Raw genomic sequence first — 27326 nt, forward strand, 5'->3', positions numbered from 1 at the left:
CGGTGCTAAGGCAGGCTGGGGAGCTATTGCTCAACCATGTTAAGCACATCTAGGTGAGTACACGCATCTTGTCAGGGAAATCAACGTCTTTTACGATCCTAACAGTTTTATGAAAAGGCAAGGATGGGCAGACTGCTGTTTGCCCAGAGTGCCAGAAGGTCTTTGATACAGTTCCACGCAAGAAACTACACACACACACACACACACACACACACACACACACACACACACACACACACACACACACACACACACACACACACACACACATAGAAAGAATAACATTGGCGGAATATGCGAGGCCGGTTAACATAAGAACTGCCTTCAGAAACGTGCATAAGGAATCTTTCAGAACCTTGTACACCACGTATGTAAGGCCAGTCCTGGAGTATGCGGTCCCGGCATGGAGCCCGTACCTTGTCAAGCACAAGACGAAGCTGGAAAACGTTAAGAGGTATGCCACTAGGCTAGTCCCAGAACTAAGAGGCATGTCATATAACGCATTGAAACGGATCTGTCTAAATACCCAAAGCTACCCAAAGTTTCCTAGCATTAAGTAAGCGATGAAGAAATGTGATATATTTACTCACTATAATGTTGATGCTGAATGTAGAATATGAAAAAAACATATTTTTACTCTGAAATAATATAATTTTTGTAACGAAACCACGTAGCAGGGAATGCCATAAGAAGTCAACAATCCGAGCAACTGTTGTGGAGTAACTTATCCAAGATATACTGTTGTCTGGAGAGTGTGTGCTGTCCCACTGTGTTAGAATGTAAGAAAAAGATACATGCAAGACTCTCTTACATGTATACCTACAGTGAAAGAAAGAGTAAGAGGAGAAGTCAACGAGAGAAAGTGACCTTATGGACTGTGACCTTAAGACCACCCACATAGTAACCCTTCAACGACAACCTGACCCTTGACGAGGCTAAAGTGAGGTTGTTACCCACACACGAGGTCAAAGGTTAATTAATTCATACCACAGGTGGAACTAGTAACTAACTGGATATTATTTTATCTAAGGTGACCAAAAATAAAGAAAATACACAAGAATCAAGTAAGAATATGTAAATAGACAGGTGAGAGAAAAAAAAACAGGTTAGGAACAGGATTGTTAGGCAAGATAGTGTTACACCACTCTCTCACCCCCTCCCCTTGAACACACACACACACACCACCTAGTCTCCACTCACCCCTGAACACACCCCCCGTAGCTTAAGTAGTTATCCCAGCTTCAGAAACCCCCAGAGGGGTAGTTAAGTGATGGAAGTTGATCATTGTGATCACTCAGACTGTTGCTTCGCGCATTACAGCACAATCTTATTGTGCTGTGTATATACTGGTATGCTGCTTTTGCTGCCATTCTTTGTCGCTGTTGGGAATGCAATTGTCGTCATTGTTGGTGCTGTTTCATTGTTATTTGTTCATGCCACCGTTTAGTTTTATTGTTATTTGTTGTTGTTGTTATTGCTGTAATTGTTAACAGTGTTGTTGTTGTTGTTATTGCTGTAATTGTTAACAGTGTTGTTGTTGTTATTGCTGTAATTGTTAACAGTGTTGTTGTTGTTATTGCTGTAATTGTTAACAGTGTTGTTGTTGTTATTGCTGTAATTGTTAACAGTGTTGTTGTTGTTGTTATTGCTGTAATTGTTAACAGTGTTGTTGTTGTTATTGCTGTAATTGTTAACAGTGTTGTTGTTGTTATTGCTGTAATTGTTAACAGTGTTGTTGTTGTTATTGCTGTAATTGTTAACAGTGTTGTTGTTGTTGTTATTGCTGTAATTGTTAACAGTGTTGTTGTTGTTGTTATTGCTGTAATTGTTAACAGTGTTGTTGTTGTTGTTATTGCTGTAATTGTTAACAGTGTTGTTGTTGTTGGGGGGCAGGAGGTAATCGTCTCCAGCTGTTGTCTGTGTTGTAGAGAGCAGTGTTGCATCAAGGCCAAGAGAGTATGTTCTTGTTCTGTTGTTCTTGTTCTCGCGAGAGAGTTCTTTGCTTACTGTTGCCAGGTCTGCTCTCGTTCTTCTTTGTGTTCTTCGATGTTGTTACTGCTGTAGTTATATATATATTGTTCATTACTGTTGTTCGCTCATTAGGGGCGGTGGAAAGGGTGGTAACTACGATAACAGGAGGGTAGCAACCCCTACTATAATGCCCCTAACAGGCAGGGTACTGTTCCCTCATCCCCCTAGTATATTACCCTTCACTCATCCCCTCCCCCTCCCCCCACCCCCCCCCCCCGTCTACAGCGGTCAGTCTAATTACCCAAAGCTCCATAACTTTACGTAAGTACTGAAGAACTGTGATATATTTACTTATTTACTCACTATACTGCTGGTGCTGAATGCACAACACGACCAAGATATATTTTCAATCTGAAATAATATCATTTTATAACGACATTGGGTCCGTCTAATAACTCAAAGCCACAAACAACATTGTCGCTTGGATCGTCGACTTCCTGTGGCGTCACCTGCCACTTAGATTCGTAGTTCTTAATTACTTACGTAATGCTACGAAGCTTTAGGTAGCTTTGGGGGGGGGGGGTTTCTTAACTTTGGGAAGCTTTGGGTGACTTTGATTAGCTTTGGGTAGCTTTTATTAGCTTTGGGGTAGCTTTTATTAGCTTTGGGGTAGCTTTTATTAGCTTTGGGGTAGCTTTTATTAGCTTTGGGTAGCTTTTATTAGCTTTGGGGTAGCTTTTATTAGCTTTGGGGTAGCTTTTATTAGCTTTGGGGTAGCTTTTATTAGCTTTGGGTAGCTTTTATTAGCTTTGGGTAGCTTTTATTAGCTTTGAGTAGCTTTTATTAGCTTTGGGGTAGCTTTTATTAGCTTTGAGTAGCTTTTATTAGCTTTGGGGTAGCTTTTATTAGCTTTGGGGTAGCTTTTATTAGCTTTGGGGTAGCTTTTATTAGCTTTGGGGTAGCTTTTATTAGCTTTGGGGTAGCTTTTATTAGCTTTGGGGTAGCTTTTATTAGCTTTGGGTAGCTTTTATTAGCTTTGGGTAGCTTTTATTAGCTTTGGGGTAGCTTTTATTAGCTTTGGGGTAGCTTTTATTAGCTTTGGGGTAGCTTTTATTAGCTTTGGGTAGCTTTTATTAGCTTTGGGGTAGCTTTGGGAAATTTGGCGGTCCACTTGGGAGGATTTACCTGTTAGAATCACGGAACCATCCGGGTGACTGACACCTGTTATTGACATTTTCAACCACCTGACACAAAACAAATGTGAATGATTTACATTTTCAATTTCCAGTCATAGACGAGCCAGGTAGCAGCAAGCATGCGTTTTCCTTGTCTAGTCTCACCAAAGAAAACGTGAATTGCTGTATCCAAAAGCACTACGGCGAACCTAGGGAATGCGGCTACTCTGACCGCTCGGTTAGAGTATAGTCAACCATTTTTCTATCCGCAGACAGAGTGAAATACGCGTCTCGCTGTGTGATTCTCTGAACCCTGGAATAGCTGATAGCGTCGGGCGATAGCCGCTCCGTGATCCAGAGAGAGAGAGAGAGAGAGAGAGAGAGAGAGAGCGCCGGGCTAGTTTTCTAAGCAGGGGTGACTTCGTTTGGCCTTTCCGGACCTCCGGAGCGCCCCGAGACGACCGGAGGGCCCCGAGTTGGCCGGACCGTCGAGCCGACCGGAGCGCCCCGAGTCGGCCGGACTGTCGAGCCGACCGGAGGGCCCCGAGCCGACCGGAGGGGCCCCGAGCTCCACCTGGTCACTGACCCATTCCCACGCTCTTGAACCCCACTGATTGATCAACACAACTTGTCCATTCTCGATGGGGGTAAAAAAAAGAGGTGTTGGCTACGACTTTCCCAGTGCTTGGGAACGTGGGTTATGATGCAAATGACCTCTGGTGCCCCGTGCCAGCTCGCTCGCTGGGTATTGATGGGTGACTGCTTTTTTTTTGTATGTGTCGAGGAAACATTATGGGAATGGTTGGAAGAGGGATCGCCGGGTGGGGAGGGATGGGGATGGGGGAGGGGGTGGAGGACGAGTGAGAGGGGGAAGACGAGAAGGATGGAGGAGGGAGGGATGTCTGGAAGGCTTTGGGAGGAGGGGGGGGAGGGAGGCAAGGAGGCTAGTCAAACAGTCATTACAAAATATCACAGGTTAACAAACAAAAAACTAAATTTTTACTTAACATTTGACAGCAAACATAACTGAGTTCACACACAGAGATCACACTAACGTGATGCATCAAATGAACAAATCCACAATCCTCGTCACGGCCCTTGTGGATTTGTTCATAACTGAGTTGTGTCCCGCTCTGTACCAACAGCCTCAGGCAGGAGGACCCTTTGTTGATGAGTTATTGCTTCTGTTGACTCCTGCCTGTTCCCGGTTATCGACGCTGTGACACGCTAACCGGTTACCACTTTACCTGTTCCCGGTTACCGAGCGACCCATTAACCAGATACCAAATTCCTGTTTCCGGTTATTGAGAGTGAGCGCCGCGCCGCTAGCCCTCAAGTGATGTCTTCACCCGGCTGACATCACTCGAGCGTCACGTTGAAGAGTCTAACTAGTTATGAAAACAACAACATCCCAGACAACAGCAACTCTCACGCTTCCTGCACCACTGGTGGAGGCCGCCGGGCAAAATAAATCATGTTATTTATCTTTTTATAGCGAGATATATATCCCGTAGCTTTAGTGTAAGACATACATATAAAAGTATATTGCTGACCACTAGAGAAGTGAAGCTTTGGTAAAGAGGAAAATCAATAAGATAACTCGGATTTGATATCACAAGGAGCGGGCCAGGATCACAAGGGGCTGGCCAGGATCACAAGGGGCTGGCCAGGATCACAAGGGGCTAACCAGGATCACAAGGGGCTAACCAGGATCACAAGGAGCTAGCCAGGATCACAAGGGGCTGGCCAGGATCACAGGGGCTAGCCAGGATCACAAGGGGCTGGCCAGGATCACAAGGGGCTAACCAGGATCACAAGGGGCTAACCAGGATCACAAGGAGCTAGCCAGGATCACAAGGGCTGGCCTGAAGACACTGATCAGGTAACAGGAATCTGCCTAAGCTTACCGAAGGTCAGCATCTTACCAGCCACATAGTTCACACCCAAAGAAGCTGAGATGTTGTTAAATTACTTTCGACCAGACATTAAAATGATCCAGTCTACACGAGGTAACATTTGTTCTGACCTTCAGGTTTGTGGTGCTATCGTAAATTAAATTTACAATTGATTTACAGATGCCCTTCTAAGTATTCGACAGGAATCTCTCTTCCTGATAGTTTTAGCTGTCCTGTGAGTTAAAAGCAACCACGGAAATTTGTCATAGGATTGAACGTTGTTGTCAACTGTATTTCTTTCACATAATTCAGTTAATGTTCCATGGCATCTTTGGTCGCTGCTAATAGGGAAAAGAAAAAATATATCCCCAGGACTGGCTAGGCAACAGACCCGTCCAAGTCAGCAACAGGCAGGACCGCTAGGGGGTCCCCTCTCCCTCTATAGGCTCCACCCCCTTCCCCTCTCCCTCCCTCACTCCCTCCCCTCAGGCATGACCAGGACGAGGGAATCCCCGGATGACGTCAATGGCAGGTCTAATGACGTCAACAAACCCCCCAATTGAGCCATTAACGAACTGTTTATCCAATGGCACTAAAAACGGGCGTATCGTTTCATCAACCAATGCCATAACTCGAGGTCACTCTTGCAGTCCCGCGCGTTCACTCTCGCTCTCGCACTCTCACTCTCGCAACAGAGTGAACGAGAGGTGCCGAAAAGCTAAAAATATCTCTGGATAACTGGCATTTAGATCGTGTATGGTAACACTGTCGTTAGATTACATATCTCTAGCTAAAGATAGTCTGAGGGGAAACGCCACTTACAGCCCCACGAGAATAGCGCTCCCCTTTAACTACCCTTAGGTAATTACACTTGGGTAATTACTCTCACGCATGCGCCCTCACTCTTATTCACGCTTGATTCAGTTCTCATATTCTCATCTAACTCTTTGGCCTATACACAACTTCGTCTTCTGCAAGTGCAATTCAATTCAAAGGCAGACTCCGGATGCATTTTGAGGATATCATCTTGTGTTGATGATATCCTCAAAATGCATCCGGAGTCTGCCAGTGCAGACCGCTTATCACATGCCTCTGTATGACTAACCATCCTGTGTGATGGGGATTTTTTAGCATCACCAAGTTAGCTTTTTTTGACACACTGTACTCGACTTCATATAGTCTAGGGTAGCTGCACTAATGCAGATGTACCTCATATCTTAATAAAAAAAAATTCAATTCAAAATAAAAATTAAACAACTTTATTTATAAATGAGTTTAGTACAGATAAAGTTGGGTTAGTTTGCCATATAAGTTGACAGTGAATTACTAACCTGAGAGAAAGTCTTATTAATAACAACAAAACATGAATCTCTGACGATGATAATTCAATTTAAAGCACTAACATATAAATTAATGTGATTAATATATAAGATGTTCACGGCCTCAGCTCTCTCTCTCTCAGTGAACAGGTTCTGGGGCTGAAGAACACATCTCTCAGTCAATTGGAAATTACAAATCTTAGGATGCTTGTTCTATATAGAATTATACATTACAATCTTCACATATTAGCTTTGTCAATCATACAGTTGTCAACTACAACAGCTGTTTCTAATCATTTTCCAATTGTATTTTTTTTTTACATTTCATATTATACAATTCATATTTAAACAATTCATATTTATACAATTCATATTTAAACAATTCATATTTATACAATTCATATTTAAACAATTCATATTTATACAATTCATATTTATTATACAATTGATATTTCATATTATACAATTACAATTTCCAATTGTAATCGTATAATAATAATTTGGGTGAGGCTAGCCGCGAGCGTCTGACTTCCCACTTGGGACAGACCGACAGTGAAACACAGACATTTTCAAACACAAACACACACACACACATATATATATATATATATATATATATATATATATATATATATATATATATATATATATATATATATATATATATATATAAAACGTACTGTCAACCTAAGCATCTATTCTTCCGTAGTTGTGCTTGCTTGCATGCACGTCAAAACAAGCATAAAAACAGGAGCATTTTCAGGGTCACTGGGCGCTGGTATATATATCAAGGGGGCTACTAAAGCAGACCTCATGAGGTCCTCTGCCACACGCACACACACCAACATGAAGGCGCTGGTAAGGACGCCGTTTTCTAAAGCGTTTAAAATGTCCATTTACAAACCCTTAGCGTAGATAATCTGTCAATTATTTCATTGTTATTGCAGGTTTTGGTTATCTTGGGTCTGGTTGTCCTGGCCGCTGCCCGCCCGTCTGACATCATTAACATCGAGGAGGACCATCTGGAGCACGAGCAGGAGGGCGTCCCGGGCACGGCCGTCGAGGGCGAGTACTCTTGGGTAGCGCCTGACGGTAATGAGTACAAGGTCAAGTACATCGCTGACCACCTTGGTTACCGCGTCCTCGAGGACAACGTCGTGCCCGAGGTCCCCGAGCTCGAGGACGACCTCGTGCCCCAAGGCCGAGCTCTCGACACCGATAACGTAGTCTCTGATGATGACGAAGAGGACACAGCAAAGCTTCGCGCAGCTGACGACGACGATGACGAAGAAGAAGACACAGCTAAGCTTCGCGCAGCTGACGACGACGATGATGACGAAGAGGACACAGTTAAGCTTCGCGCAGCTGAAGACGACGATGACGAAGAGGACACAGCTAAGCTTCGCGCTGCTGACGACGACGACGATGATGACGAAGAGGACACAGCTAAGTTTCGCGCAGCTGAAGACGATAGCGAAGAAAATTAAGAACAGTTACCCAGTATTAACTGTAAACAAGGAGCAGCGAGGTGGTGACCAGACGCGGGAGTAAACACGATGATTTCTTGTCAATTAAAATATTTTCTACAGTATGCAAGGTGGTCTTTTTTCACTCATCCTGTGCCTGGTGCTTGGTCACAGTTCATAGCATTCTGAATTCCTTCTGGTAGATTGTGAATGTAGACGATGAACATTACGGGTGCAAGAAGTGAACCCTGTGGTACTCCGCAAGTAACACTTCTCCAGTCAGATACATTGTCTCTGATTCCCTGTCTCCCTGTCACCCCTCCAGCATGTTTCAGTTTCCAAAACAGCCTCTTGTGTAGGACTCTATCAAAAGCCTTCTTTAGGTCCAGATAGACACAGTCAAGCCAACCATCTCTTTTCTGTAGTATCTCTGTGGCTCTATCCTGCAGGGATAGAGCCACAGAGCTAGTGGCAACACGCCAATCTGAGGTCTCATCTCTCAAAGTAACTCTCTGCTTCCTGTTGTTTAGGTACTCCCCTTATCCATTGGAGCACCCTACAACTTACTCCAGCTTGTTTCTCCAACTTATGCAACAGTCTCTTATGGGGTACTGTGTCAAAAGCTTACTGACAGTTCAAGAAAATGCAGCTTGCCCATCCTTCTTTTTCTTGCTTAATGCTTGTTGCTTGATCATAGAATTCTACTAAACTTGTGAGACACGACTTGCCTTCCCTGAACGCATTCTGGTGACTTGTTACAAAGTCCCTGGCAGGTGTGCTACCAGGCTTTTTCTCACGATCTTCTCCATCACCTTGCATGGTATACTAGTTAAGGACACCGGCCTGTAGTTTAGGGCCTCCTGCCTATCCCCTCTTTTTTGTAGATTGAGACTACGTTAGCTATCTTCCAACTCTCTGGTAGGTCTCCCATTTCCAATGACCATAGATAATGGCACGCAAAGTGCTTCTGCCCTCTCTTTTTTTAGTATCCATGGTGAGATTCCATCAGGTCCAACAGCCACTTCTAGATCTAGAAAATACCTCCCTAACCTCATCTCTGGTAATTTCAATATCTTCCAAGTCAGCTTGGTTTATCGCCACCCCTCTTAGTTCAGGGACTTCCCCCATTGCTCTATTGTGAAAACCTCCCGGAACCTCTTGTTGAGTTCTTCACATACACCTCCTTGTCATTCTCTGTGTACTCATCCTCTCCCTTTTTCAGTTTCATTACCTATTCTTTACTGTTGTTTTCTTCATGATGTGGTGTGTGTTTGTAGGTATGTAGGTAGGTGTGTTTTGGTTGTGTCTTGGCTTTATTTATAAGGTCATTTTCAAACTGCCTCTCTGCTTCTCTCCTCACACTGAGGTAACTATTTCGGGCCCCTTTGGTATCTCTCTCTCTCTCTGCTCTCTGATGTCCTGTTATTCCTGTAGTTTCTCCATGCCCTTGTGCTTAGCTGCCCTGCTTCCTTACATGCCTGATTGAACCACGGATTCCCCTTTTTGTTTTTCAGTTTTTTTTTCTTTCTGGACCGGGATAAACCTGTTTTCTGTCTCCTGACACTTCTGGGTGATGTAGATCATCACGCCTTATATAGACTTTCCACTCAGTTCTGTCTCCATGGTATTCCTGTTAGGAATTTTCGAATTTCATCATAGTTTTTCCTTCGGTATTTCAGCATTTTTTTTCGGTTCATTCCTTGGAACTGATAATCCTACGGTTTCAAGTCCGAAACGAAAATCCGAACCGAAAAAGAGGTTAATCCTACTTCCACCAGATACTCAAAAGTTAGGACACTGTTGTCACTCATGCCTATGGGGGGGGGAGGGGTTCTGATTTGACTTCCCTTATGTCTGACTCGTTTAGGGTGAATACCAGATCAAGTCTGGCTGGTTCATCATTCCCTCTGATTCTTGTGGCCCCCTTGACATGTTGGCATAGAAAGTTTCTTATCGCTACGTCTAATAGTTTAGCTCTCCATGTTTATGTCCCTCTGTGTGGTTCTCTATTTTCCCAATCTATCTTTCCATGGTTGAAGTCACCCATGATGAACAGTTTAGATTTCTTCCTGCAGGCAATGGAGCCGCTCTCTCTGTTATGTTAATGGTTGCCATGTGTAGGTGTGTGTGTGTGTGGGCGGGGTGTGTAGGTGTGTGTGTGTGGGCTGGGTGTAGGTGTGTGTGTGTGGGCGGGGTGTAGGTGTGTGTGTGGACGGGGTGTAGGTGTGTGTGTGTGGGCAGGGTGTAGGTGTGTGTGGGGCAGATTGTGGGTGTATGTGTAGGCGGGGGTGTGGGGTGTATGTCATCGCGGTTTTTAGTGGAAAGGTGAAAGTGAGTGTAGATGTGTATGGGCGGAGAGTATAGTGGGTGGGTGTGAGGGCGGGGAGTATAGTGGGTGGGTGTGAGGGCGGTGAAGTAGAGTGAGTGGGTGTGAGGGCGTGCAGGGAGGGAAGTGCCCTCACTAGCGGTGGTAGAAGTATTGAGCCACACTTTACCAAGGTGAGCGTCTTCCCTTATCCGTTAGAGCCCCGCCTTCCCGGCTGCCTTCCAATAGTAACCCTGTGTTCCAGTACCACCCTGCTGCCTTCCAGCAGTGTCCCTGTGTTCCAGTACTACCCAGCTGCCTTCTACGGTTACCCTGTGTTCCAGTACCACCCTGCTGCCTTCCAGCAGTGTCCCTGTGTTCCAGTACCACCCTACTGCCTTCCAGCAGTGTCCCTGTGTTCCAGTACCACCCTACTGCCTTCCAGCAGTGTCCCTGTGTTCCAGTACCACCCTACTGCCTTCCATCAGTGTCCCCGTGTTCCAGTACCACCCTACTGCCTTCCAGCAGTGTCCCCGTGTTCCAGTACCACCCTACTGCCTTCCAGCAGTGTCCCCGTGTTCCAGTACCACCCTACTGCCTTCCAGCAGTGTCCCCGTGTTCCAGTACCACCCTACTGCCTTCCAGCAGTGTCCCCGTGTTCCAGTACCACCCTACTGCCTTCCAGCAGTGTCCCCGTGTTCCAGTACCACCCTGCAGAGCTATTTTCCCATAGTCTCACCCCCCCTCCCCCCAGGTCCCTGATCTGGAATGACTAATATATCAATCACTAATTGAGGGGTGGTGCCGGGGACGAGGGGGGGGGGGGAAGGGGGTGGCAGTGGAAATTGTGTATATAGCAATGTGTTGCGTAAGTAGGGTTATATAAACTGTATTTAGTGTAGTATCCAGGAACTATTTATTGAGGCAGTGTGGTACCGAAGAACAACTCAGTGAGGTACTTAAGAACTACTCTGAGAGTCATTGTAGTACTTAAGAACTACCCTGAGAGTCATTGTAGTACTTAAGAACTACTCTGAGAGTCATTGTAGTACTTAAGAACTACCCTGAGAGTCATTGTAGTACTTAAGAACTACTCTGAGAGTCATTGTAGTACTTAAGAACTACTCTGAGAGTCATTGTAGTACTTAAGAACTACCCTGCGAGTCATTGTAGTACACACAAACGACTCAATAAGTTAGTCAAGTTCACAAGAACTACTACTACTACATTCTATCTATATACTCACAGTTCTAGGAATAGAGTAAGAGGCGTGGAACACATTACGATTACAATATACATAACGTCAAATATATTTGTCTTTGCTGAAGGAGCGAGGGTGAAGGTGAGGACACCTAGCGGGCGGGAGGGTGGGTGGGTGGGCGTTCCTCGATCGACACCTGACTGAGGTGGAGCAGCTGAGGTCACTTGTCCATGACTGAAGGACACTCCCGTGTACATATATATATATATGAGCCTGGGACAGGTGTTGGGTATCAGTTGTTCTCCTCCTCACTCACCGACATGAAGGTCTTGGTGAGTATACTGTGTCTTCTGGTCACATCGAAGTCTCTACACGAAGTTCTTTGTGGACTTCGAAGTAAAGTCTTGTCTTTAGAGCGAGGAATGTTGGTATTGATGAAGATGATTGTTGCAGGTTTTGGTTGTCTTGGGTCTGGTTGTCCTGGCCGCTGCCCGCCCGTCTGACATCATTGACATCGAGGAGGACCATCTGGAGCACGAGCAGGAGGGCGTTCCGGGCACGGCCGTCGAGGGCGAGTACTCTTGGGTAGCGCCTGACGGTAATGAGTACAAGGTCAAGTACGTCGCTGACCACCTTGGTTACCGCGTCCTCGAGGACAACGTCGTGCCCGAAGTCCCCGAGCTCGATGACAACTAGGACCCTCGAGGAGGACCGTCCCCGAGGACAACTAGGGCCCTCGAGGTTCAAGGCCAGACGACAACAAGCTATTCCTCCAACTCCCGTCATCAAGTGGAAACACATAACACTCTAAACTGTAAAGTGTTATGTGAGAACAAGTTCAAATATCATTATACAATTTTAGTGGACCTTTACCTTTGAGTTAAAGCCACAAAATTAAACAATGCAGTCATGAAATACCATTCCACTGCAATAATGTCTAAATTGATAAGAATTAAATAAATCTCTGTATAAATCATCATGTTTCTTTGCCACAGCTACACTGCCAGGCCTCAACGGTCCTTATCATATTAGTACACATAATTGTGTAGTAAATAACACACATTAAGTTATCAGAGAGTCCTTTAAAAACACATTTTAGCAATGTTGTAGAAACCTTAGCCAAAGTTAGCGGGGAAGCAGGAGACTTTCCTTGGCACTTAGTAACATTCAAAACGTCTCCTGGTTGTCAACAAGCAAAGCAGATTATATATATATATATATATATATACAAATCCAGTTGGAATATCAAATAAAGTATGGGATCTTCGAAGAAGGGTTCTGAGGTAGAAGCCACAAATTATTGAAATTACAGAAACAAAACTACCAAAACGCAATATTGGGTAGGTAATGTTTTCTTAAAATCCACATAACTCAAAGGGAAAATAAGTAACAGGAGCTTAGGAAAAAAAAAATACCACAAATACAGGTGGCCAACCTTCAAAATATATCACAGGTGTTTTATAGAGACATCAACGAGAAAACACCTTCCGTTCTCCCCTCGTCATCAACAATTAACTTGTAAGAGTTGAACCAGAACAACAGAAATGGTCTTAAAAGTCACGCGAAACGCTGCAATATTGGAATTAATATTTTGCTTGAATTCCATGGAGGTAATTTCACTGGTTAACAAAAGTATCCCAGAATGATATATTGGATCGATGAAAACTAGTGGATAATTAAGAGATGCATTGTTTTGTGTCAGCAATGCTTCTATTGTTACCTTAATGTCAGAACCCCTCATTGTAGAGCTCCAGCTGCTACCTTAGTGTCAGAACCTTTGACTGTAAGGCTCCGGCTGTTACCTTAGTGTCAGAACCCTTGACTGTAAGGCTCCAGCTGCTACCTTAGTGTCAGAACCCTTGACTGTAAGGCTCCAGCTGCTACCTTAGTGTCAGAACCCTTGACTGTAAGGCTCCAGCTGTTACCTTAGTGTCAGAACCCTTGACTGTAAGGCTCCAGCTGTTACCTTAGTGTCAGAACCCTTGACTGTAAGGCTCCAGCTGTTACCTTAGTGTCAGAACCCTTGACTGTAAGGCTCCAGCTGTTACCTTAGTGTCAGAACCCTTGACTGTAAGGCTCCGGCTGTTACCTTAGTGTCAGAACCCTTGACTGTAAGGCTCCAGCTGTTACCTTAGTGTCAGAACCCTTGACTGTAAGGCTCCAGCTGTTACCTTAATGTCAGAACCCTTGACTGTAAGGCTCCAGCTGCTACCTTAGTGTCAGAACCCTTGACTGTAAGGCTCCAGCTGCTACCTTAGTGTCAGAACCCTTGACTGTAAGGCTCCAGCTGTTACCTTAGTGTCAGAACCCTTGACTGTAAGGCTCCAGCTGTTACCTTAGTGTCAGAACCCTTGACTGTAAGGCTCCAGCTGTTACCTTAGTGTCAGAACCCTTGACTGTAAGGCTCCGGCTGTTACCTAATGTCAGAACCCTTCACTTTAAGGCTCCAGCTGTTACCTTAGTGTCAGAACCCTTGACTGTAAGGCTCCGGCTGTTACCTTTGTGTCAGAACCCTTCACTTTAAGGCTCCAGCTGTTACCTTAGTGTCAGAACCTTTGACTTTAAGGGTTCTGACAACTAAGGTAACTCTACTTTGAGTTTTACCTCTTCCGCCCCTCAGTCAACGGTTGTCAACCATCCAACTGATAAGATAGAACGTTCTGGAACTATGTTGACGATCGTAAAAATATCGACATGATAGACAGACATAAAGTACAATATGGTACTATTTATTTTAGAGAGTCCGGAAAAAAATAAAGCAAAGACCAAACCTAAATATTCATAGGCCTAGTTTAGCACATATATGTACTATATTAGGCCTAGGATGGTTAGGCTAGGTTTCATTAGCAACATAATTATAAAAACTTTTGCAGTTCGTCCCAATTCAATAGTACTAAAGTCTACTCATCCCTGTACCAGGCAGCAGGGGGAGGTGTGGTACAGAGTGCTGTACCTGGTGACAGTACTGTACCAGGCAGCAGGGGGAGGTGTGGTACAGAGTGCTGTACCTGGTGACAGTACTGTACCAGGCAGCAGGGGGAGGTGTGGTACAGAGTGCTGTACCTGGTGACAGTACTGTACCAGGCAGCAGAGGGAGGTGTGGTACAGAGTGCTGTACCTGGTGACAGTACTGTACCAGGCAGCAGTACCAAGAAACCTGCCTGATCCCAGCCTAAACAGCGCGAGTGAAAGAACTCTCGATACCAACTACGGGTAAACCCCCATGTAACTTCAAGACTATAGAGAAAGCGCGATACATACACGGTGTATGTAACATACACGCCTGGGTGTATGTATCTCCGTATGCGGGGTGGTTGTGTGGAGGCGATGATAGGCACTCTTTGTCTGTAACGGTCTTAACGGCCATAACGGTCGATAACGGTCGATAACGGCCATAACGGTCGATAACGGCCATAACGGTCGATAACGGTCATAACGGCCATAACGGTCATAACGGCCATAACGGCCATTACGGCCATAACGGTCATAACAGTCCCAGTGCGACCACTCTTGCCGGGCCCCGCACTCACCTGCAGGTACTCACCAAGATGTACTCACCCAAGTATGGTTGCAGGGGTCGAGTGCCTGCTCTTGGGCCCCGCTTTCTCAGCAGTTTTTCATGTACTGCAACTCGCTGGAGCCGCTGCATGTGTAACATTTCTTCATTAAAAACCTGTGTATGATAGTGGCCTCAACTGCCTCTTCCTGTGACACATTGTCCAAACGTTCGTCCTTATTTACTATGTTAATCCTCCCTAGGATCTTGTACGTTGCAATCATATCTCCTGTTTCTCGTACTCCAGCCCTCTCAGTTCTGGTTTCAGCTTTATGGCATATACCTCAACGTGATCCAGTTTTGTTTTGATTGTTTTTAAAGGGACTCCATGCAGGAGCTGCATACTCCAATGCTGGTCTCTCATACGTTTTTGCCTCCTTCTTCCTGTCTCATCTCCGTCTCCCGGCTGCCATTACCTTACATTTATTTCAGTTACAGTCAAGTGACCATGTTTCAGCCCATCGTTGTTGGCTTTCCAATTTCACCTGTCCCGGACCACCTGCTTCCTGTTCTCTTCCTGTTTATTGTTCTCCTGCTTCCTGTTCTCTTCCTGTTTATTGTTCTCCTGCTTCCTGTTCTCTTCCTGTTTATTGTTCTCCTGCTTCCTGTTCTCTTCCTGTTTATTGTTCTCCTGCTTCCTGTTCTCTTCCTGTTTATTGTTCTCCTGCTTCCTGTTTATTGTTCTCCTGCTTCCTGTTCTCTTCCTGTTTATTGTTCTCCTGCTTCCTGTTCTCTTCCTGTTTAATGTTCTCCTGCTTCCTGTTCTCTTCCTGTTGATTGTTCTCCTGCTTCCTGTTCTCTTCCTGTTGATTGTTCTCCTGCTTCCTGTTCTCTTCCTGTTTATTGTTCTCCTGCTTCCTGTTCTCTTTCAGTTATCAGCCAACTATATTAACTTACCCCGCATTCACCTCTTCGATCCCCTCTCTTTCCAATCCTCACTCCCTTCTCCCCCCCCACTCCAACCCCCACACCCCCCCAATCCCCCACAACCCCCCCCCCCCTCATATCTCAATCACTCCCAAAACCCACACCCCGGTGACCTTGTCAATCTCATTATCATTAACCAATACTCGCAACACACTTCTTCTTAAGTAACCTCTAAGATCCAGGCTCATTAGCGACTCAGGGGGATCGTTAGCGGATCCCTAGAAGGCAATTTCCTAATCAAGTCGCCGCCCCCCCCCCTTAACGGTACGGGTCTACCTGATCATTTTAATTGTTGAATATATTGATGAATTGCAGGTTTTTCTCCTTTCGTTCTCCCTCTGGCGGTTGTAAGTCTCGTTATTGTTTGATTGTCTGTTGAGTAGTAGGCTTTAGTTGGGTGGGGGCCCCAAGGTTAGCTGTGATTGTTGTTGGGGGTAGGGTGATTGTTGTTGGGGGGTAGGGTGATTGTTGTTGGGGGGTAGGGTGATTGTTGTTGGGGGTAGGGTGATTGTTGTTGGGGGGTAGGGTGATTGTTGTTGGGGGGTAGGGTGATTGTTGTTGGGGGTAGGGTGATTGTTGTTGGAGGGGTAGGGTGATTGTTGTTGGGGGGTTGGGCGATTGTTGTTGGAGGGGTAGGGTGATTGTTGTTGGGGGTAGGGTGATTGTTGTTGGGGTAGGGTGATTGTTGTTGGGGGTAGGGTGATTGTTGTTGGGGGGTAGGGTGATTGTTGTTGGGGGGTTGGCTGATTGTTGTTGGGGGTGGGGTGATTGTTGTTGGGGGGTAGGGTGATTGTTGTTGGAGGGGTAGGGTGATTGTTGTTGGGGGGTAGGGTGATTGTTGTTGGGGGGTTGGCTGATTGTTGTTGGGGGTGGGGTGATTGTTGTTGGGGGGTAGGGTGATTGTTGTTGGAGGGGTAGGGTGATTGTTGTTGGGGGTAGGGTGATTGTTGCTGGGGGGTAGGGTGATTGTTGTTGGGGGGTTGGCTGATTGTTGTTGGGGGTGGGGTGATTGTTGTTGGGGGGTAGGGTGATTGTTGTTGGGGTAGGGTGATTGTTGTTGGGGTAGGGTGATTGTTGTTGGGGGGTAGGGTGATTGTTGTTGGGGGGTGGGGTGATTGTTGTTGGGGGTTAAATGATGGTATAAATTTGTGAATTAAACGTCTATAATGCACTTTAATATACTCACACGCACATATATACACACGCAAACACACACACACTAGGAAAGGGGAAGCCTCGTTGCTGAGTGGACAGCGCTCAGGGGTCGTAGTCATGAGAGCCAGGTGGGAAGTTTCTTTTACCTGATGCCGCTGTTCACCTAGCAGCAAATAGGTATCTGAGAGTTAGACGGCTGCTACGGGCTGCTTCCTGGGGATATGTGTGTGTGTGCGTGTGTGTGTGTGTGTGTGTGTGTGAGTGTGTGTGTGTTAGAGAGAAATATATGTAGTAGACATAATAGAGGAAGAACTACATTGGTTAAAAAGGTGGGGTCCAAGAGCTAAAAGCTCGATTATATATGAGCTATAGAGGTGGTGTTCTTATAGCATCACCACCACCACACCACCACCACCACACCACCACCACCACACCACCACCACACCACCACCACCACCACACCACCACCACACCACCACCACCACAAGGGTCAGACAGGCTGGTGTAGCCTCTGGAGGCAAAACAATGCTACGGGCCATCTGTGGGAAAAAAATCCAGAACCTGTTTGGGTGTGGCCGGTGACGGGCCATTCGGGGGGGGGCAGGTGTGGCTGGGGGAGGGGGGAGCGGAGGGAAGGTTGGGGGAGGGAGGAAGAAAGGGAATAAATTAGGGAGACAGGATGAATTGGGGAGATAGGGGGAGACAAAAATAAGTGGACGAGTGATGGGGTGTTTCACCGGTTTAGAGCCAATAACCTCCGTTCACCAGGGGAGGAGTGTGTCCCTGCACCACCTGCACCTGCCCTCACCACCTGCACCTGCCCCTCACCACCTGCACCACCTGCACCTGCCCTGCACCACCTGCACCTGCCCTGCACCACCTGCCCCTCACCACCTGCCCCTCACCACTACCTCTCCCCCTCACCTTAACACAAGTCCCGCCACTGACAAGGGCCGCTCGTAACTATTAATTATATTACATAAAGTAGAGAAGAATTCCTCTCACGCTCCGCTGCCTCCTGTCTTCCAAGACAACTTGGCACACCAACAATAAAGAAAAGAGAACGAAAGAAAGAACAGAAAAACGGTAACGAGAAGAAGCGAAAGTCGAGATCACGAATAAGGAATAAGAAGCGGAACGAACGAATAACATGCAAGTTAGATCACTCTCTAACGAACGAGAGAGGTCGGCTAAACACCGAGGAAGAGCTAGAGAGAGATCGACTAACGAATAACAAGACGAATTCAATAAGTTAGCGAGAGAGAGACCCCAAAGGCACCTCGCTACACGCCTCGTTCAAGCAGCGTGTCTCCCCCCCCCCGGGCGCCTGGCCAAGGCACCTCGCTACACTCCCGCACATCAATATCACCCCGGCAAGTAATGTCTCCACGACCTGTCGCAGGTTTTGCGCGGGGCGCCGTGACACTCCCGAAGCTGCGGGGCGTTGAGCTGAGAGACGGACGACCGTCGGAGTGTGAGTTTTGAAAGGGGATATGTGTTGGCTCAGACGTGGAGGCTAATTCGAAGACACATGCTCCTGTACGGGCCTTCCGTCGGGGCCCCCTTCCGTCGGGGGTCCTCCTGTAGGGGCCTTCCCTTCGGGGGCCCTTCCCCTAGGGCCCCAGGCAGGAGTGGACTGAGACAGAAGGAACTAAAAGCGAGCTTTGTATACTCTGAGTCTTCATGAGATTTGTGGGGTCTGTTTTACTCTACATTTCGTTCTCTGTATTTTGTTTGTGTCTCTGTTAATGTCTTTGAGTCTGTCCGTTTTTCATGTTTGCTTTTATGTTGGTGTTAAAGAGATTTATTATATGCCTTCTAATGATTATATTTTTTTCATCTCTATGTCCTCTCAGTGAGTTGAATTAATCATATAAAAATAATTGAAAATATTCAATGGTGTATGCTTCCATTAATGTGTGTATGATGCTTCCCCCATGTATGTCTGTATATTTCCTAATATAAATGTGTGTTTCCATATACAGTAAGAATGTATTTTTACAGATATGCATGTATATTTGCATGTATGAGTGTATGTTTCCAAGCATAAGTGTATATTTCAGAGAATGCGTGTGTGTTTCTGTGTACGTGGCTGTCTGGTGTGTGTGTGAGTGTGTGTGTGTGTGTGAGTGAGTGTGAGAGTGAGTGTGAGTGTGCGTGTGTGAGTGTGAGTCCTTGTGACAACGGGGCATCACAATGTGACCGCTTTTCACTCCAGTTTTTACCAAAATTCTTGTTATAATTCCCCCCCCCCCCTCCCCTCGGGGGCTCGTGTCTGTTTCAGTCCCAAAGGTTGTGTCCCCTTAAACACCCCCGCCCCCCCACTCCTTCATTACAATCTTAACAGCCTTAGACAGGTGCTCACAGGTGTACAGATGTGCAGAATCTCAACCAGTGTACAGGTTCCTGAGTCTACTGGGCTCTATCATATCTACACTTGAAACTGTGTATGGAGTCAGCCTCCACCACATCACTTCCTAATGTATTTCGTCTGTTAACTTAAAACATTCTTTCTAATGTTTCTGTGGCTTATTTGGGTACTAAGTTTCCACCTGTGCCCTTTTGCTCGTGTTCCACCCGTGCTAAATAGTTTGTCTTTATCCTCGCTGTAAATTCCCTTGAGAATTTTGTAGGTGGTTATCACGTCTCCCCTTACTCTTCTGTCTTCTAGGGACGTGAGGTTTAGCTCTGGTAGTCTTTCCTCGTTTGTTCAGGTCGTCCTGTAGTCTCTGTCTTCATCTGTCTTGATTCTTCTCATAATTTTTGCATCAGCAAACATTGAGAGAAATGAGTCTATACCCTCTGGAAGATTGTTTACAGATAATGCCACCACACAGTGATAGGTAGAGATATTCCAGACGGGGAGGATGGGCAGTAGAGACGAAGAGAGATGAGGAGGAGACGAAGAGAGATGAGTTGAGAAGAGAGAGAGATATGAGGAGATGGAGAGAGCATGATCCAAGATGGTAACTGCATGTCTTGTAACCGCCTGAGCCCCCAAGATGCTTTTGTTTACATGCGGAAACCAGAGCACCAGTACTCACCTCCCCCTTCCCCACCCCCACACCCCACACCCCACACCCCACACCCCCTTGTCATAGGGGGGGGTGAGGCTTGGGGGTATAAAAGCCAGGCTTACCGTGTGCCACTCGTCACTCATCGGCTGTCCTTCGCCTCCCTGACACAACTCTCTCACTCAGCATGAAGCTCCTGGTGAGTCACCTTCACTCATGATGCTCATTTCAGTTCTTGATAAAGAAATTATGTCATATTCAATAACACACTAAGACACACACTAAAAGCATAACTGGGTATGCTGGTATACTGCAGCATACTCTATGCTGGTATACTGCAGCATACTCTATGCTGGTATACTGCAGCATACTCCACGCTTGTATACTGCAGCATACTCCACGCTGGTATACTGCAGCATACTCCACGCTGGTAAAAGTTACAACAATCATTTACTAGAGCCTAAATAATGAGTCATTTACATCGCTGTGAACCGCCTGCCTGAGACCAGTTTCAGAGCTTTTCGAGCGTTTCAGGGGACATAAGGAAGCTCGAAGAGGTCTCGAAGTTTACAACGAGACTCGTCCCAGAATTGCGAGAAATGAGGCACGAAGACAGACGGAATGAACTAAACCTGACGACGCTAGAAAGGAGGAGAAAGAGAGGCGACATGACAGAGACATATACTTAAGGGAAGTCAACCAAACCCCCCCCCCCCCCCCCATTAGAACGTCGCATTTTGACGTATACGCTACTTAAAGCCAACAACTGTCACACTAGAAAATGGTAGCGACTCACGAAATTGACACACTGTCCCGTTTTCTGTTTTGGGTCATATCTACATATCTAAATATGTAGAAATGTTTTTAAATGTTAAGGAGCACTTTAGTACAACAATTTCTTGACGTTGGGAAACTTTAAGAGGACGAGCTGGATTGACAGTGTGGAAAAGAGAAAATGTTCACAATGAAGACCAATTGAACACCGAGACATAGATGGAAGCTGGAGACCCAGACGACAAATAATGTTAGAAAGTTTTATTTTAACGTAAAATTAGTGGGAAAATGGAATGAACTTAAGGAGTTGGATATAGATGCAAACTTCAATTCATAACTTACAAAGTAGCTATGATATAGAAACAGGCCAGAAGTCATTGCATTAGACAACTGGCGGCTAGAAAATCGGGGTTCAAGAGCTAGAGGTCGATCCTGCAGGCGCAAATCAGTGAGAACAAATAGGGTGAACACACACACGAACCCAAAGTGAACACAAAGGGGCATTTAAGCAAGACCCGGCCTGCAGTATCTCTCTGAATATTTGTGTAGTATTTTTCAGTCATTATTCTTCTCTCTAAAGACCATATCTTGGTCAATGCCTTATACAGCGGGTCAATATGTGTCAAGTTCCTGAGTTATATTGATCAGTGGTCTTGTATGCAATAGAAAACGCAGAGTTAATATTCTCGCTCGCTGTGGAGTCGGGGTAACTGCTTTAATGCTCCTTGCCTGGCTAAACTGGTCAAGATATATGGTGAAGAAGTTTTTGGTGTGTGTCTGCTGCTGCTTGCTGCGTCTGGCGCTGCTTGCTGCGTCTGGCTACAATGTACAAATGATTCTGCTGATTTTTGTTGTCTTTACAAAGACTGGAAATATATTAACTAGTGTTGCTCTGATTGCATTAAATTGTATTACTCTGATTGTATTACCTAGTGTTGCTTTATTTGATTAACTAGTGTTTCTGAAACAATTAACTAAAACAGTTTTGATTACTGCTAATGGGGAATCAATAGGGATTTAGAAATGTTAGTCCTGGTATTGCCTTATTACAGCATGTACTTCTGGCATAGTGATTTATCTTGATGATTACTTAACTGACTTGTTTGCTGCAGGTGGTGGTTGTCTTGGGTCTGGTTGTCCTGGCCGCTGCCCGCCCGTCTGACATCATTGACATCGAGGAGGACCATCTGGAGCACGAGCAGGAGGGCGTCCCGGGCACGGCCGTCGAGGGCGAGTACTCTTGGGTAGCGCCTGACGGTAATGAGTACAAGGTCAAGTACGTCGCTGACCACCTTGGTTACCGCGTCCTCGAGGACAACGTCGTTCCCGAGGTCCCCGAGCTCGAGGACTACTAGGACCCTCGAAGATCACCGTCCTCGAGGACAACGTCGTTTCCGAAGTCTCCGAGCTCGAGGACGACCTCGAGGTCAACTAGGGCCCTCGAGGAGAACCGCCGTCAAGGAGGACACAGTGCTGAAGAGATCAAAATGTCCCGCAACACGCAGGAAAAACCTTTTACAGTAAAAAATTTCAAACCTGCAAAATGTCCAAAATGTAAAAATAAAATATTTTTCTCAAATGATATAAATAAGAATAATTAATATAATTCGTAATATTTGTATATTTATTCCCCCCCCCCCCATTATTCACGTTAGATACAAGATGTAATAACTGGTGGAAGCAACACCTTTGCAACTGCGACCCCAGTTGCACGGTTATTGCACAGTGACGATACTTCACTGAGGCTCCAGACATGGCCACTTTTCCAACTGTTCAGGCTTCCTGTCCCCCCCCAACAAAGGGGTAGTAAATATAAATAACAGCAAACGGTGTTAGTGAAACAAGAATTGCTTCTCATATACACAGTTTAACCGTCACTACAGACACCTGGATCACGGACTGTATAAGAAATTTTTGTTATTATGAAAACCTAGGGTGATTTATTTATTAATAATTGATAATCTGTATTCCAGTTCTTAAATGCAACAGAAATATCGAAAATGTTTAAAACATGAGGCGACTCTCCTGTGAATTCCGTACCTGTGAGGCTCTTGTGTATGCGTGTATGTCTGCTGTCTGCTGCTGGCTGTGTGTGTGTGTGTGTATGAGTGTATGGCAGCTCTCTGAAGCCAACCCGTCCTCGACTCAAGTCCATTACATCCAGCGGTCGACCCCACACACGCATTCAAAAATTTTAACATGCTGTTCATTCAAAACGGAAATTTTCTCAAATATAAATTAATATTATAATATATTAGGATATTGTGCGTATATAGGCATAGGTTAGGTTAGGAGTTTAGGTTCTGTTGCGATTATTTGTATTTGTAGTACGTGGTTGAAGCATTTACAGCGTTGTGGTTCGAGCAAAATTCGTCAGTGAAGCACTTGTTCCGGAAGTGTTCGAACGTCATCAGTTGTGAGTCAGCTCGTCCTCCAAACAAAGATCCAAAAGTGATTCCATGCACCCGCCAAACCCCCTGTTTATGAATGAAAAGCGGTTTACACACGACCCACAACTGCTGACGTTCGAACATATCCGGAACAAGTGCTTCACTGACGAATTTTGTTCGAACCACAACGCTATAAATGCTTCATCCACGTACTACAAATACCAATAATCAGAATCTAAACACCTAACCTAACCTATGCCTATATATACACAATATGCTAATTTATTATAATATTAATTTATACTTGAGAAAATTCCCGTTTTGAATGAACAGCATGTTAAAATTTATGAATGCGTCTGTGGGGTTGACCGCTGAATGTAATGGACTTGAGTCGAGGACGGGTTGTGTCAGTCGTGTGTAAACCGTTTTTCATTCATAAACAGGGGGTTTGGCGGGTGCATGGAATCACTTTTGGATCTTTGTTTGGAGGACGGGCTGACTCACAACTGATGACGTTCGAACACTTCCGGAACAAGTGCTTCACTGACGACTTTTGTTCGAACCACATTACATACACTGCTCGACGCTTGCATAAATCCTGCCAATATAAATATATATATGGATAAAGAAATATAAAATAACATACATCTTCAGCCTCAATATTTCTTATTAAAGATATACATTCGCAGTTTTGTAGTATACATGAATATATACATTCTTACATACGTACGAGAAAAATACATAGATTGAACATTATTATTATGATTTTGCCTTTTGACATTTCCAGAGTCGTGGGCCGCCGGGAGATAGAGGCGTCACCAGGTCAGTCGGGTTGAGGGCGTGTGAGTGGATGGGTGAGCGCGCTGAGGGTCGCGTCCTTGTCTACGACCACCTCCATAAGCCGAGCACGCTTCCTTGTCCTCTGTAACGGTATATCGAGAGTAATTTAGCTGTTATAGACCTGATATTACGAACAAGAGTTGGGAGGGGGAAGGGGGAGGGAGGGAGGGAGGGGGGGGTGGTGGTGTTTATATAGAGCGCGACACGTGCTGGTGCTCTATGTGAGCCCCGAGCCCGATGTGTCAGCACTCGAGCCAGATGTGTCGCCTCTCGAGCCAGATGTGTCAGCTCCCGAGCCAGGGGGAAGGAGGCCCCCGGGAACCAAACAGACTTCTAATTTGTTCCTAATTTGCATAAACACCGCTGAATATTAGCTCAACTCCCCCCCCCCCTCCCTCCACAAGCTGTTTTTGTAGGTGTGTGTCGCCCGCACCAAGTTGCTGTGAGCTGCCAACACCCCCCCCCCCCTCGACCCCCCCCCCCTCTCTCTCTCTCTCTCTATTGAAGTACCCGTTGAAACTACGAGCAAGACCTGGTCTCCTACCTCAGCTCAGTATAATCCTACCTCTAACGTTCATTAGCCTGTTATATGCATCATTAGGAATACACTTTATTTATCTCTTAACAACAATCATATGAGGAAGAGGATGAGCCTGTAGCCTACTGTGTGCCAGAGTCTGCATGTGATCAGTTGATCTGATCTCCCGTGTGTCAATCTGTTGAGCGAACAAGTTCCAGATGCGAGTCAGTCTCGGAGTGATGTTCTTGAGAATGGTACTTCCAGCATGAGACTGTTGAAGGTTGAGAGCCTGGTGCTACGGGTGGCAACTACTGGTAGTCCACGGAGTTAGGCCAGGTGCGGAACTTAGAGGATGATGGCCTTGTATATAACAATAAGTCTACCAACGTCACGACGGTTTTGAAGAGTCTGATGTTCAGACCGTTCCCACCAGACATGGCCAAGACTAGAGATAAGCCTTCTTGCACGGCTCTCCACTTTGTCCAACACTCTGATGAATGATGGGGGGGGGGGCAGGCGATCCAGGAGAGGGGTGTATACTCTAGATGGGAACGAATTTGTGCTTCATATAAGGTTTTGCATTCCCTGCTGTCAAGGTGTGAGATGCGCCGTAGAGCTGTAAGTTTCCTGGCTGCCTTTTGAGCTAAGTTAAGCACATGGCTGTTTATTGTCATTGAAAAGTCGAACTTCAATCCTAAAATGTCTATTTCATCTGTGAACTCTGTTTTTTTTTTTTGCCGCACATTTGCAAGTCTGTCCTATTTGTCATGTGCAGTCAAGTTATCATCATCGCTTGTGTCTTCTCAGCCGCCAATGTGACCTGCTATCTCCTACGCCAGGTAGAAATCGCCGAAAGTTGATGATTGATGAGTCTTGCAGCAGTTGGCATTTCTTCCTTTCTGTAAGTGAAGGTTAGAGTGCAGTCATCAGCACAGGCTTGAGCTTCAGGAATGAGACGAAGTTAACATTCCACAGGAGAGGGCCAAGCACACAGCCCTGTGGAACGCTGGCACCAATTACTTTGGGATTCTGCTCCATTGAGAACTACTCTTAAGAGTCCGTTCTTGAAGGTTGACTTTTAATAACTAACGTAGAGCCTGAGCTGCTCAGTGCCTAAAGCTTTCTCTCTCTCTCTCTCTCTCTCTCTCTCTGCCTCTCTCTCTCTCTCTCTCTCTCTCTCTCTCTCTCTCTCTCTCTCTCTCTCTCTCTCTCTCTCTCTCTCTCTCTCTCTCTCTCTCTCTCTCTCTCTCTGTCTCTCTCTCTCTCTCTGCAGGCGACGCTGGGAGGGGGACGATGTACTACACAGAGAAGGGAAAGAGGAGGGGGTGGTGGGGGAGACATGATAGTGGAGGGTAACACTCCTTCAAATAATCGGAAAGTGTAAGTTACAATGATGCTGGGGGCAGATAAGGTCTTCCCCCTCCCTCCCCCCCCCCACGGCTGAGCCATCTTGGCACTTATGGCACAGTGCCACAGGAATCAAGCGCCCCGGCTCGTCAGAGGGGGTCCGTATACACCCTTCTTACTTCACAGGACCTACGTGAATGTAAATTAAAGTCAGTATTCATGGCTGTGTCTCCAGCTGTGTCGGGCTGCTCCTCTCTCATATATATATATATATATATATATATATATATATATATATATATATATATATATATATATATATATATATATATATATATATATATATATATATATATATACATATATATATATATATATATATATATATATATATATATATATATATATATATATATATATATGTAATATATATATGAGAGAGAAAATAAAATAAATTTTACAAATAAAATTAATAATAATAATAAAATAAATATTATATTACAAATTATAATAAAAATTATATTACAAATCAACCATGCACAGTGAACATATAAAAGAGGAAAGAATAATGAAAGAAATAATCCGTAAAGGAGTAAAAAGCACTACTCCTAACCAAAACATAAACCTGATAATATTCTACAAAACCAAGAAGACTTCCGAACTCCTTATCAAAAACAGCCCGAAGCCGACGGAGAACCCTCTACAGCAGTCAAGCGTTGTATACATGTACACTTGCCCCCACGAAGGATGTAACCTTCAATGTAAGTACATAGGTATGACGTCGACCAAGCTGACGAGGCGTTTGACATGCCATCTTCAATCTGGTGCCCCTAGGAATCACATGAGACAAGCCCATGACATTACTCTAACAAGAGAAATGTTGAACAAGAATACTTGCATAATAGACAAAACCCAAGATTCAAGAAGATTACAAATTCTTGAGGCAATTCACATAAGAATAGAGCGACCTACCATGAACACCCAAATCACGGAACTATTTACTCTACCCACCATGAGAGTAAGGACAAGACAAGAACATATCGATGCCAACACAGAAGACAATGTCCAACATAACAGGCCAATTACACTGGATTAATCTTTGTTTGGATAGGAGATGCCTCGTATGGGCCAATAAGCCTTCTGCAGCCCCTATGTTTATCCCTTATGTATCCCCCCATGTTTTCACCTTCATATATATATATATATATATATATATATATATATATATATATATATATATATATATATATATATATATATATATATATATATATATATATCTTCCTGTGCAGCTGTTTTCGTTTGGAATCTAGATACTATAAGATAACCATTGTGCCATATGGTGTTAGGTCTATCTTCAGTCACAGGCAAGATAACAGCAACCAAGGGGGTCACAGTATCAAGTAACACAGAGACGTTATCAAGTAACGCCCCCTCGAGTTATCACAACTGTTATCCCAAACGAGGATGT

General features: G+C 45.1%; 2 protein-coding genes across 2 annotated transcripts; both read left to right on the forward strand.

Moving 5' to 3' along the window:
• Positions 1-7175: 7175 nt before the first annotated feature.
• On the forward strand, positions 7176-7951 carry LOC123757543 (prothymosin alpha-like). Its single transcript, XM_045741271.2, has 2 exons — positions 7176-7218; positions 7308-7951. The coding sequence occupies exons 1-2, from the start codon at positions 7207-7209 to the stop codon at positions 7845-7847; spliced, it is 552 nt and encodes a 183-aa protein (XP_045597227.2). The 5' UTR covers positions 7176-7206; the 3' UTR covers positions 7848-7951.
• A 12172-nt stretch (positions 7952-20123) lies between these two features.
• On the forward strand, positions 20124-22371 carry LOC123757544 (cuticle protein CP575). Its single transcript, XM_045741272.2, has 2 exons — positions 20124-20183; positions 21871-22371. Exons 1-2 carry the CDS (start codon positions 20172-20174, stop codon positions 22111-22113), a joined length of 255 nt encoding a protein of 84 aa, XP_045597228.2. The 5' UTR covers positions 20124-20171; the 3' UTR covers positions 22114-22371.
• The last annotated feature ends 4955 nt before the right edge of the window (positions 22372-27326 follow it).

Source organism: Procambarus clarkii, chromosome 19, assembly GCF_040958095.1.
Source record: "Procambarus clarkii isolate CNS0578487 chromosome 19, FALCON_Pclarkii_2.0, whole genome shotgun sequence".
Taxonomy (NCBI): domain Eukaryota; kingdom Metazoa; phylum Arthropoda; class Malacostraca; order Decapoda; family Cambaridae; genus Procambarus; species Procambarus clarkii.